Genomic DNA, 14,091 nt, shown 5'->3' with positions numbered 1-14,091 from the left:
TAGCGCAGGTCACCATGAAACCTGATAGGATTGGTTTTGTTTCTTCTTTACCAAACGTCTTTCACAGTGGATTATCATTCTTTCAATTCTCCCTATCATTTGAAAGCCTGTGGCAGCTTTGATATGCTAACCTGGTTGGCTCTACCATGGTCCAGAGTGTAAAGCTAAACTCCTTCGCTATACATTTCAAATTCAAATCTTCCCCGCTGGCCCCTGGGGTAGACACAGGACCTGTGCTTAACCCTAACAAGTCAAAGCACTAAAAGAGTAGTGTGATCCTTACAGTTACTGTTACATCAATCCAATGGCTTCTGAAAGTCGACATGTCAGAGGATGAGGGGAGAAAACAGGAGTGTGAACTTAGACTTGTTGGCTAATGTGGAGGAAATCTTTAGCGCAGACTTGATTGATCGAATGACCTCTTTCAGTGCTGTTAACGTTTTATGATCCTCACTAAATCATATCGACTGGCTCGTCTACACACCCGTTGGCCTTGGAGAATTTCAGTAAGTTTGTGAGACAGGACCCACCGCTTCTAATTCTGCCTTGGTTGCTCTTAATGGCGTCTGTGCCTTTCAAATGAGCAGTCACAACATCCTGTACAGGCTGCTCAAGTCATTCTCCACCACAGATGTTGCACAAACTACTCCACAATTTCCAGGCTCATTTCTTGCTAGTTTTTGAATAACAAGGATAACCTTTGCTGTCCTCCAGGCCTTGGATGCAGCTTCACTGTTTATACAATTCCTAAAACTATTAACCAGAGCCTTATGTATTTATCATAATCCAAGGGTGTTGTCTATCTGGCTCTGGCCTGCTTGCTTTGTACGCACTTAAGTTACCAATTACCAATTCACAGTGAATTTTCCGAGCAGAAAAAAAATTAAATTGCAGTTAAGAGTGAATTAATTTGGAGCAATATTATTTTGCTTTAAGCTTACAAACTTAACATTTTCTCCATGGCTAAGAACAGCGTGATATATAAAAAAATCTAAGTAGGAAGTTTGCAAAAAAAATCTTATTTGGAGGAGTGTTCCGTATTTTCTTAGTCTTTCTCTGTTCTTTTCTCTCCCCACACCATCACCCGTATCCTTCTTCAGCAGCAGATGATCTGAATTCATAATTATATTCTCAGACACCATCAACTTTGGTCCACAGTGGGCTTCCGTGACTATAAAGCCAGATTCACCTTATTACCTGAGTCCAACCAACGTTAATTGGCTGTAAACTTCAGGCAGAGCAGTGTAGGCTTATACTTTGTGCGTGTGAGAGAGAGTCGAACATGGGTTTCCTGATCAATGTCACATTGATCTTAGATTCTTAATTAATAGTTGTTTTGTTTCAATAGAAATTTAATTAAAAATCCATTGATTGAAAATATGCACGTTTTGGATTGATTCATAAAGATTGATGCTCAGCAAAGGGCTAAGTGAATGTCAATCAACTGTATGTTAATGTGTTCAACCTTTGTTAAATGAATGCATCTTTGTGTGACTAGCACACCACAGCTACTCTGTTTCTTGTTGTTTTAATGGGCGGAGGCGCTTGCTTACGTTTACAACAACAACTATTTTTATTATTATTATAACAGCTTGCAGTTATGTAGCGCCCCCTCACACAAGGTAGTGTCTCAGAGCGCTTATTCCTAGCGCAATGGCAACTAGACTTGGTGAAGCCATGGACAGTTCAGAAAGTTTGTTGACTCAAATGGGAAGAGTAATTTTTTATCTTTTTTTTTGCCCAAGGTGCTTTTTAACAAGCGTCAGCCTTGCAAAGATGAACGATAGAACCGGACGTGGAAAAAAAAACCGCAGCATTGTTCCTTTTGTCTTCTGCCAAATGTATTTATGTGTAAGGAAATGTTTCATTATATTGGAGTAGTTCCAACTGATATAAACTCTGTATCTGCCCATGTATATCGTTTTTGTTCCAAACCTCTTGTTTCATGGCCCATATTAGGTAAGAGTGAAAACATTTCATATTTGGATCTAATGTGCGATATCGGAGAGACTGATTCTAATTGAGAGCCAAACGTTGAGTCTCATTGGAGCTAAGATAAAATACTTCTATAAAACTGTATTTATTCTCAAAAGCTACAAACAGATCTGCCAGCCAAATACCTGATGTCAGCTGGAGCACAATGCTTTGTAGAGGAGAATTGAGCATCCAGAGATATGGAAAAATGTTATAAAACAGCGAGTTATTGAATGGAAACCAGACCTGTACCAGTCGCCTGTAAGGATCAGTACTCAAGCACCCTTTAAAGGTCATTATTGACCATAAAGACACACAAATGTTGCTTTGCATGTTGATTCCTTTTAATTCCAGGTTTGTAATTACAGGCTTCAGATCCTATTTCAGATCCTGTTGGTATTTGATTATTCCAGTGACTTACAATGTTCCACCTTTTGAGAGCTTAATGTTAAATTGATCTGATCTCTGGTTAGAATGAGGTGTGACAGAAATGTCATGAAGATATAAATTACATTTTGAAACCAAACCTTGAGCTGCCCCTCATTGAATACCAGAAATAGTCAGCAAAAGACTTGACCTGATAACCCACAAGTGCAAAGTTGTGAATGAGTTTTGAGCTTTGACCTCTTGCATAATCTCCATTGTTTATGTCTCACTCACCGGTTGGTAACCGTGTAAAATATCCTCATTGTAACTTGCCCTTTGTGCTCTGAGTGTGACTGCTGGCCACAGTTCAACACATGGCTTTGGCGCACAAGGTTTTTTTTGTAGCAGGTTATAGTTCCACAATAGCTCAGTTGCCCTTTGCTTTCTTGCTTTGGATTCCGGAGCCTTGCTTATCCAATGCTTGAGTTAAGTTAAGACTTGGCTGTCTTAGCCTTGGTATGTGGGTTACGTGTCAATGGATTCAGAGAACTCTACTGCTGTGACTTTGCATGTTTGGACATTCCTAAAACTGCTTCAATGATATTCTCCCCCCCAACCCCAAACCAGGGGATGAGACGAGGAGACCTCACAGGATAGTGAGGGCAGTTTATTTTTGTCAAGTTGTGCGGATTCCTGAGCTCTTACCCAACAGAGTAGCACACTTGGTCTGATGTGTTGATAAGATGCTGAAACCTTTTGTGTCTGTGACTCTTCCATAAAGACGTTTCCATAATTCTCCCATGGCAGCGAGCATTGGAATGCAATGGAAGGTAACGCAGGGAGTTTGCATTCTCCCCAACAGATGCTTATCTTTAATTTGTTTTATTTTTCTATTTTCTTTTTTTGGGAGGGTGGGGGGGAGGGGTGGGCGGAGAGAAGGGGAGAGGGGAAAGAATTGAAGAGTGTTCAGTAAAAATTAGTGAATGAGATTAATCAATGCTCGTTATCGAGCACAAGCTTGGAAGGTCATGTGGTTTCAACTGGAAATGTCTTAAAGAAACCAACATCAATATAATCTCCTCCCCCTCCCGCTGAAAAGTGTCCCTGAGGCCTGGCTTTGTATGTAACTTGATATAAAGAATGAGGAGACTGTCATCACAAAGGTAAGTTGCAGATCTTTCACAGGAGGCGTGAGGATACTTAGATTGTTACACAAACGCCTTTCCAAAAGAACGCTGCTTAGTTCAGTATCTCCTCCCTGAAGTAAGTTTTCTTCATATGTTACAAAACAGAGCCTTGTGCATCACCGAATGACATCAATGGCAAACACAATAATAATTTGGTCACTTCAATCCACGACTGTTTGTGGGACGCTGCTGTGCGCAATTGGCTGCCGCGTTTCGCCCACAAAATATACAGTCAATTCACTTTACAGTCTATTCTGTGAAGGGCTTTGAGACGTCTCGAAGACTTGATGAGGCGCTATATCAAGTGCAAGGATTATTATGATTATTATTATAATATATATAGCCATTAGAAACTATTCCTGAGCTCATTACATTTAAATGGATGATATTCAACAGGCCACATTTGGACCGACCACTTTCAAAGTGAAATAAATTCTCTTTACAATACAAATCTAGGATTAACATTTAGTTAAGAGCTCAAGTCCAAACACTGTAATTTAGTGAATTGGAAGAGAGAACATTGGGAGATGTAAATATTGTAAATGTTGTGGGCCGCTCTTAATGGTTTTAATTTGTCCAAAAGAACACTTATCCCAGCAATGCCTACAGGCAGTCCCTCATCACAGGACAATCTCTGTACTTCCAGGGTAAAAAAAAAGAAAACAATTTGATAAAATATAAGACCGAAAAATAAGATTCCTGCGTACAAAAGGCCTGTGCTGATCTGTAGCCAGAGGTCACAGCAAGACCGCAACTTGGGGAAGATCATAGGAGTTCTTAAGACTTTCATCTTAATGGCTTCCATCTGAGTTCTAAGGATCTGATATAAGTAGAACATTCTGTAGCATCAGGCTATCTGATAACCTAACGTGGCCAAGTTACAAGATTGTGGTATTTACATATATATTAGTGGCCATGTTCTGAACACTCTGGAGATGTTGGGGTGGAGGGGAGGTGGGCTGGGATTGTTTTACTTCCATGCTCTTTGAAAGATGGTATCGGATTCCTGGCTGCAAATGCTCAAATTAATCTTAGTGGCTTTATATAACTTTTTGGTGTGTGGCAAACGAATACGTCTGCATTTAATTTCCTCGCTCGCACTTACAGTGAGTAATTACAAATCAATTACGCAGTCAGTAAGACTACACATATGTTGTCTGCAAATATCTAACCTAGTAAAATAAATTACCCTTGCATCTGATATGGAGCCTTATCACATGGTTGAGACATCTCAAAGGGCTTCACAGAATATATTGTAAAGTGTAGTGACTGTATTTTGTGGTTGAAAGATGGTTGTTTATTGGATATGACATAGTTCCTGCAGCAGTTGTGCAATTGATAATAAGGACCAATGATTTTAGCCTTGCATTTGAAACAGGATTTCCATTTGATTTATAGAATCATGGTCGTATGAATAAAGAAACCCCATTGAAATGAGCACAACATTTCCTATTAGGGTTAATTGTTAAAAAAAGGCTGCTTGATATTTTTATTAAATTTAAAAAAAATTTAGAGTCTAGACGTAGATCAAGAGTTCTTGTTGAGACTAGTAATCCTTCGCTGAAGGCATGTTTAAATTGATCTTGTGTTTATGTAAATGTTAGACTTTTTTGCTATTATAAAGCTGTTATAAGGTAACACAATGTTACTGGAAAACATTTCGTAATAATCTAATAATCCTTGCATTTTGATACAGCGCCTTATCAAGTCTTCGAGACGTCTCAAAGCGCTTCACAGCATAGACTGTAAAGTGAATTGACTTTATATTTTGTGGGTGAAACGCGGCAGCCAAATACTCACAGCAGCGTCCCCACAAACAGTCGTAGATTGAGGGACCAAATTATTGTTTTGTGTTTTTTTAAAAAAAAAATTAGGCCAAAAAGAGATAGAAACAACTTGCTTGTTTGACAGAAGGGCAGCAAGCATTTTGTTATGTCAGTAATGTATTATTTCCCCTGATCCATACATAAATGCAACTTGTTGTTGTTGATCCCTCAAAGATTCAGATAGTTTGATAGCTCTTGAAGCCCACTTTGACCACTTTTACACGGAAAAGGGTTTGAAAAGTTACGGCAGGAATCTGCCCTAGCCAGCAGCAGGTGCAATATATGGATTAGGGTGGATTAATATGTTTAAAAAAAACATGTCTGATGCTCATTCTAACCTATCCAGTCAGGAGCATGACATTACAATAGAGAGGCCAGTTACCTGCCCCCATTATAGATAAGCAAACAACATGGATAATTGGACATTACATGCAATAGAAATTAGCTATAGCATCACTACAAATAATTCTACCATGGGTTATACTGTCAATTATACTACCACACTATGCTAACCCTTCTCTCTCGCTGTCATCCTCTCTGATTTCTCTCTTTTTTTCTCTCTCTCTCTCTCTCTCTCTCTGAGTTCTCGCTTACTTTCTATCTCTCTGTTTCTATGAGTATCTCTTTGTCGGACTCCACACTGTACAAAGGTACAAAGACGTACAATCACATTACCATAAGAAGGTTCCAGGTACGCTTATAGCCGAGGTCCTTACACATGCACTTTTTAGCAGGAGTATATACGGTATAAATTATATATATATATATATATAACACTTTGGATTTCAGCTTCCTGCATATCCACAATTGTTTCCAATCTCTAAAGGCAAGTCCCACCAGAAGATTGTTCAACTCCTCCGATTCAATCAAAGTCTAGTTGAAACATCGATGGGTCCGGATTAGGGAGGGCGGGGAGGTACGCCAGGAAGAATTGACATTTTCATCTCATGGGCCATTCTACTGCTGATACTATTCTTGAATTCTATGGATAGGGTGTGCCTCTGTTTTTTCCCCAGTAGTGCAACTGAGTGTTGTCCCTCGGACAAGGTCAAGTTAATCAATCACAACAGACCTTGACCTCTTGTCTAAACTGTACTATGACCATCAATTCTAATTTGTCCCAGAGCAGTTCACCTGTCTGCAGAGAAACCTTGTGAACAGACACTATTGAACAACATATTCTCTCCAGAACCTGTCACCTCGGCAATGGGATGATGATTTAAAGGCACTGCAACTTCTAAGAGTGGGATTTATTCCCGTTGATGCTGGAAAAGCTTTAGTTGCCTGTGACCCTCTGTATCAAGTCGAAAATTTGTTGAAATGGGTGCAAAACTGTTCCAGGTTCACCCCACAACCAGAGCAGGATAACTACACATGTGTAAATTAGCAACGATAATTTAATCCCAGAAACCGGCAAACACAAATTGTCTGTCGTTATAAGTCGCTTGTTTTTTTTTCACATCCAATTGTTTTTCATATTGATAATATTTCGGGCTCATGGCTCTATTTGAATTTCAAATAAATATGATTTAAGTTTACGACAGGCTTGGCAGACTGTGGTTTTACAATGCGCACTAAACCAGCATTATTAAAAAGATACAGAGACCGGTATATGACATTCAGTTAGTGATCTCAAGAAGCACAGGAGCAACGCTGGGATATTTATATTATTGTCCAGTAACCACTTAAGATGCTGCACAGTTTATACTGTAACTCACGCTAACAGAAATACATGTCATTTATTTGCAGTGATTTCTGTGGAGCGTCGGATTGGATATTGTCCTGCTTCAAGTATCGGTTTCCCTGCCTTTCCCCTCGGTTTCTATTAGACTGACTGCTCGCCACCAGAGGGTGGATGGGGGTTACCTGTTGCCACGTTTTGAGCTGAGCTGCTGTTGTGTGGATGAGTGATGGCTTTTCCCATCGATGTGAAGGCTTCAGACAGAGTAAGGGCACTTCTCCATGAAGGAGGATAAGGAGTGCTAGGAAGGGCAGACCAGTCACTGGGGGGGAGGGAGTCATCCCCCTCAGCTCCTGTTAACCCTACAGCCAAAGCCCCAATGGGTAGGGTGGTCTTAGTTGGACAAGCAGCAGGAAATCTTGCTTATCAATGGCATATCATCTGAGATCATTAATATCAATGGCAAGCTATGTGTGGTTAGTTTATTATTATTATTATTTTAGCTGCTTAGACTCCAGCAGTTAACCCATCGCACACTCTGGGCTCCCCCCCAAGCCTTGACGCTCGCCAACCTTGCACCTAATACTTTCCGGAATTGAGTAAGCAGGATGCATCCCTCCAGGGAGAGAAAGAGAGTGAGCGCATTCCATTCCAACAATCTCTCTCTGGGATTTCCATGTGTAGGTGGAATTCATGGAAGCCCTTCAGCTTGGTTTGGAGACTCAAGCAACGGTGATGGGTTTCCTCGTGTGTCAAGACACCCGGCTGGCCCCCCCAAAAAAGGAAGCATAGTCTTGGCAAGGGTTGTGAAAAAAATATTGTCCACTGCATTACATGTGGAGTATCAAGGCCTATTCCACTGAATATAATATGATCAGTGGGATGAATTGAGGGATTATGTTTTGAAAAGTCCATTTCAAAAGCATGCAGTGTCTTGTTTTATTAATGCTTATTCAAAATAGTATTCATTTAAAACCTATTTGTTATAGTTCAGTCTTTACCGTCAGCCAATTTAGAAAAAGGAAGTATTTTATTAAAACATTAGGAAGGCTTAATATCTAAATAATCTTACCAGTGCACTATTATGCAATATAGTAGCCTAGGAGAAGCACTCATCAGTGTAATAGTGCAGATGAAGTTTGTGTAAAAAAAATTGAATTACTGGTAGAAATTGAGCCAAAAAGAATTTGCTAACATTTCTTCTTGTAAAAAAATAGCAATTTGGTTACTCAATCCACGACTGTTTGTGGGGACGCTGCTGTGTGCATTGGCTGCAGTGTTTTGCCCACAAAATATACAGTCAATTCACTTTACAGTGTATCCCGTGAAGCGCTTTGAGACGTCTCGAAGCAGACGTGATAAGGCACTGTGTCAAATGCCAGGATTATTATTATTGTTATTTCACTGACATCATGCAGATATTGCAGTGTTTGTCTCTGAAAGTGTTCTTTGGGAAAGGTGACCCACTCGCCTGTGCCGTCATGTTACTTTGGCACAGGCAAACCTTTCTCCCAGTGAGACAGGCACGTAAATGTACCTGTATGTACAGCAACGGGTGGGCGGGGAGTGATGTGCAGTTGGCTTCGGGCTTGTATGTGCAAGTGTGGCATACTCCACATACGCTGGCCGAAAGCCAGCTCGGGAACTCAGTCACCACAGCCATTCATCATCCTATACCTGAATATTTGCGTCTATCAGAAAATCATTTTTCTTTGTATCAAAAACACAAACGGCGAGCAGCATCCAGGGCCTGCGAATCCCGGCCTGCAGCAAGAGTTACTCGTTTCACGTTGTGTTAATGGAAAATGCCTTTCATTATGGAACCTCTTACCTACCTCAGGTTTACAGGGATAATGTGCTGACGGTGCAGCAAGTCTGGTGGGCCACTGGGTGGCAGAAGACAAGTGTTTAAACTGAACCCTCAGAGAGAAGGTTTTTAGGGGCTGTCTTTACTTTTTTTATTTCCGATTATTACATTTTTCGGTGTTAAGATCAGACAAACGCATTTTGATTGTGAGGCGTAATGGCAGTGAAATGCTTACTGTCAGTGAATGCAACTAACTTGTAATTGTGCCCTCTGACTATTCTTGTGACTACTCTTGCCAGTGTAGGGGAGAGGGGCAGCGAGATCCACTTCTTCATTACCTCATCTCTTCCTGTGTGATTCTCGCCTCCTCTTGCCCCTCCGCCCACCCCCCCCCCACCCACATACACACACAATGATCTGAGGCGGGTGGGCCAAAGGATTGCACACATACTCCTTCACAGATTTCACAATAAACGGCTCGTCTGTTTTCAGTGATAGCTGCACTTGCTGTAGGCACGACCCAATATGACAGGTTTCCTTCCCCTCCCTGAGATGAGGCTTCTTGTATGAGGCAGTCCACCTGGCAGGCAGGCAGGCAGGCTGGAGAACTGCTGAAACTCGATACCCTACTGCTGAGCAGATCTGAATGGCTGGGAAAGCTGAGACTTAAATCCCAAAGTGGATTCCTGTAGCTCAGTGGTTAGAGCACTCGCCTCGCAAGGGAGAGACCTGGGTTCGATTCCCGGCAGGACGAAACGTTGGGCAAGTTTCTTTGCTCTACTCACACGCCTCTGTTTACCAGCAGTGAGTAGGAACTCGGTTGTGAGTCGATTGGAGCATCGCTTTTCTGGGGGTTAATAATTACTTTTAAAAAAATGGTCACTCAATGCACGACTGTTTGTGGGGACCCTGCTGTGCCCAATTGGCTGCTGCGTTTTGCCCACACTTTACAGTATATTCTGTGAAGCGCTTTGAGACGTCTCGAAAACGAGATAAGGCACTATATGAAATGCAAGGATTATTATTATTAAGACCACATGGTGAGAGCCCAGAATCTTATCCTGTACTTTACTAAGCCACTGCTGCTACTCCAGTTGTCTCTCACCTACATTGGCAAGAGGCTGAGTCTTTGTGCCATAATACATACTTGGAAGCAAGGCTGGAAGCAAGGTTCTGCTGGAAGCTAAACATTTGCTGATGTTGCTGGTGAATATTATGACTTAATAATAATAATTCTTGTATTTGATGTAGCCCCTTATCATGTCTTCGAGATGTCTCAAATTGCTTGGAAGAATTATATTGTAAAGTGTAGTGACTGTATATTTTGTGGGCAGAACGCTTGTTGTTTGTTGCTCTGAATGTTATATTTTACTTAACGTGAGGTGCTGTAGTTACAGCTGCGCAATTATTCTGTACCCCATCTTTCTGGGAGGGGAACATTCCCCCTTCAGCCGTAAGGAAGGCCGCAATGACTTAAAGAAATCATTTCCTGAATAGAAGAATTGTAACCATTAGGTTTACTGAGCTGATAAAATTCCACATTAAGGCGTCTCTACCAGAATCAGTTGATGAACAGGCGTCACTTGAGAGGCTGATAACATGTCAGATTTTTTAAATGCTTTATCACAATATTGCATGAGCTGTGGGGCAGGGCGGAATATTTCTAAGCCTCGGTACTATTTGCATAAAAATGATAGTCCTACCGTATATGTCGCCTTTTCTGCTCTGTACGAGGTGTTAAGCCTTTGCAAAACTCTTGGGGTTGGTGTTGCATCCACCTCGCTGCTCGCTGCAGGAATGGAGAGGATATTGGAAATGCTACACCTCCCTCAACACTGGGATGTCTGTGTTACTTTCAGCCAACCCCTGCCTGGTGTACAGAACCCACTTTACAACACCTGGGGGAAGCCATTGTGTGTTTTCTCTCACATTTCTTTCTTTTAGCGATTCGAATTTCAGATTCTAGAAAGCTGTGGTAGTTACAGTGGGCATCATGTCGCCCATTAGTAGACGGGGGCTTCAGTGCTAAGACATACGCACTAATCTGTCATGTGGTTAGTTTTCGATCTCAGTGGTTGTTAGAAGCAGACACCAGGCATTTCCTCACAAGTCCTGTAGTGTAGTGGTTAGAGCACAAGTGAGAGGACCGAGGTTAGAATCCCAGGCAGGGTGAAACCTTGAACAAGTTTCCTTGCTCCAAATGCCTCTGTTTACAATTCACCAGGTCATCGAGGTAATTCAGTACAGTTCCAAGGTTACCTTGGCAGTGGTTCTTTCTATTCTGGCCCATTTACCACCTATTGTCATATAATTCCCTGCACCAGATGAGAGTTTCAGTAATAAACATTCCTACTTCAACAGTGGGCTTGAAGAGCATTTCATTTGGTGAGTTACAAGTTATTGGCAACCAGAGTCCGGTTGTCTAACACCAGTATTTATAAGACCTCAGTTTTTTAACACGATTGAACATTGCATAAGTGTGTCTGGCACAACTATCGCTACCTCCTGCCGCGTTCACTGTTGGTGGAAAATATTGTTAAAAAAGTAATAGTTAACAGGCGACGGTTGTGAAAGTATTCATTATAAAAAACGAATACCAATCTCGGAAAATACCAAAGCCTGTCCCATTGTATAAACAATGTTGTTCTCTATCCATCATAACTTTCAATCCCCACCTTCATCATAAATCTATCTACTTCCCTGTTTGAAATTGGGCAATGCTGTCTGTCTCCACCTTTTCCTGGGGCAAAATGTTCCACATATTTTCTGCCCTCGGCATAGTTATCTTAACATTTACATTCACATTCCCCTCGTTGGGCTTTCGAACCATTTACTTCTTGGCTCTTATCAAACATAAAGTTCATCTTATCTCCAGGATTCAATACTTCAATACGATCATCTTTTAAATATATGCAGTTTCTCCTTGTAGCTCAGGTGCTCTCTCTCTCTCTCTCGCTCTCCAATACATCTGTTTGGTCACCCACTGATGTCCCCCATCTAATGGTAGAGCTTCCCTACTTGTAGGAAGGACCTCAGACTGTGTAGGGCAGGGAAGCTTGGTGCTTTGTACAAGTCCATGATGATATTGTCAAGAGGTCAAGCGCAAGGCTCACAAAGGGAGAGTTGAGAAGTTTAGATTTAACTTCTCTGCACAAAGAGTGGTGACTTACGATTAGCCCCTTGAGCCAGACACCCTATCATGTCCTTTGCTTTCTTTGTTGTTGCTGCATTGTGTGTTAATGATTTCAGTGAATTATCTGCCAATAGCCCACGTCTCACAGGCGTTCCACAGTTTGGTGTTTATGGAGATGAGTGAAACAAAAAAGGTTGTCTTGCACATAAGCAAAGTACGGCTCTTTTAAAGTCTGCAAATTTTATCTTTTTTTCCTCCTACAGATTGAAAATCTTCAGGAACAGCTTAGAGATAAAGATAAGCAACTTAATAACCTTAAGGACCGGGTTAAGTCGCTACAGACTGATTCTAGTAATACAGACACAGCATTAGCCACGCTGGAGGAAGCTTTATCAGAAAAGGTAATGGATTTCAGTTTAACTCTTTAACTACTAACCGTGGCGGTCATGGAAATTATACACTGGTCTATCAACAGTGAACACATCTTCTCTGTGTACCTTTAGAGAGGTAGTTTGGTTACTGACTTGTGAGTAACATGGAAGTGTTTGTTGAACGGTATTTATTCTGAACATCGAGGAGTCAGCAATGGACTGTGGGCTTTAGCTTATTAGCACTTTCTGGGACCAATGGATTTTGAGGACCGTGAGTGGGGTTTGTTCTCTAACACCGTACAGTCCTGGGGGTGTAAAGGTAACTTACATTTCAAAGATTATTTGTGGTATACAAAAAGCATGGTAAAAAATGGTAATAGAATATTTGTTTTAAAGCATAAAACAGACAGAGACATACACGGACACACAGACACAGGCACACACAGACACACACACACAGATAGACACACGCACACAGACGCACACACACATGCACGCATGCACAGACAGACTCAGACACTGTGTGCGTCTGTGTGTGTGTGTGCCTGTGTCTGTCTGTGCATGCACACAGCACACACACACACACACAGACACAAGCACATGCACACACAAGCCTGAGAATAAGTTGGTCAACATCATGTACACAGTAACTTTCTTCCCACTCTCCACAAACAATCTTGATGATTTGCGTGTCTCAGCCAATAAACGGCAACCTTTTTGTGACCAGAGGAGTTTTCAGTCCAGCTCCTCACATTGTTAATCCTCTTTCCTTCCCCGAGGCAAAGCAATGACTGATTAATGGACACGGTGCTGTCTGTCCAGTCGTCATCTGTGGTCAATTGCATTCTGTCTCGATAATGTGGGTCTTAACCACTAAATTCAGTTCCTTCCAAAACTGGGATTATTCAGCTCATTAGTGGCCCGATGTTCTAAACCTTGGAACAGTAATTGGAATGTATTCCCACCACTCTCCCCCGATGATTCCCTGACCTAACTGTGTCCGACTCAGGAGCTACCAAGCGGAGGTGAAGAACCTCTTCTCCGGGAGAGACCAAGAAAGTCAGAGCCTTTAGCAAACCTGTTTCCTTCCTATCAGCCAACCGTGTGTCGGTGCTGACCGTGTTAGGAGTGGACTGGCCAGTGTTGCGGTTGTTACACTAGAGACATGCCAATGGGAAGAAAATAATACTCACCCGCCACCATTTTATTAGGTCATCTGCATTCTCTCCATATGCCTTAATATCCTTTACTTTCCAAGGATCTATCTCCTTGTTAAACCCCCCGAGAGGGGGAATTCTCTGCTACTGTTACAATAGCACACATAATAAGTAGAAGATAGAGTTAGTTGGTTGATGAAAGGAACAATGGATTATCCCCATTGATGGTCCCATTAATACAGTCACTTCACAGTAAATGCTGTGAAGTGCTTTAGGATGTCCTGCCATGAAAGACGCTGTAACAAATGCAAGTATTATTATTATGATTATTAGTAGTATGATGATGATAATGGGAAGCAGTAATACCATTGGTACTAACCATAGTTTAACCTGGTGAAAGATGTTCGTTTTCAGGTTTCCCGATCCAGACTCCCCCCAAACTAGAGCAGACACTGAGCCATGTGCCACGTAACATTTAAAAGGAAGGTTTGTTTACCCCTTGAGTGAATTCCTACCAGCTGCTTTGCAGTTTTCTCACCAGCGGCAGCTTAAGTGATAGACCGCAGCTGTAAGGAAAGTCTGTTCTGGG

At 41.6% G+C, this 14,091-nt stretch overlaps 1 protein-coding gene across 2 annotated transcripts in view; it reads left to right on the top strand.

Annotated features, from left to right (window-relative positions):
- LOC103176771 (ERC protein 2) overlaps positions 1-14,091 on the top strand; it is a 299,917-nt gene that overhangs the window by 107,249 nt on the left and 178,577 nt on the right. For both annotated transcript variants that reach the window (XM_007890526.2, XM_042339596.1), the window contains one exon: positions 12,238-12,375. In XM_007890526.2, the coding sequence (XP_007888717.1) occupies positions 12,238-12,375 (138 nt within the window). The remainder of the gene's footprint in view (positions 1-12,237; positions 12,376-14,091) is intronic.

This window comes from Callorhinchus milii, unplaced genomic scaffold, assembly GCF_018977255.1.
Source record: "Callorhinchus milii isolate IMCB2004 unplaced genomic scaffold, IMCB_Cmil_1.0 Scaffold12, whole genome shotgun sequence".
NCBI lineage: Eukaryota > Metazoa > Chordata > Chondrichthyes > Chimaeriformes > Callorhinchidae > Callorhinchus > Callorhinchus milii.
Note: the sequence above shows the minus strand (reverse complement) of the source record. Positions and strands in the feature narration are given on the sequence as shown.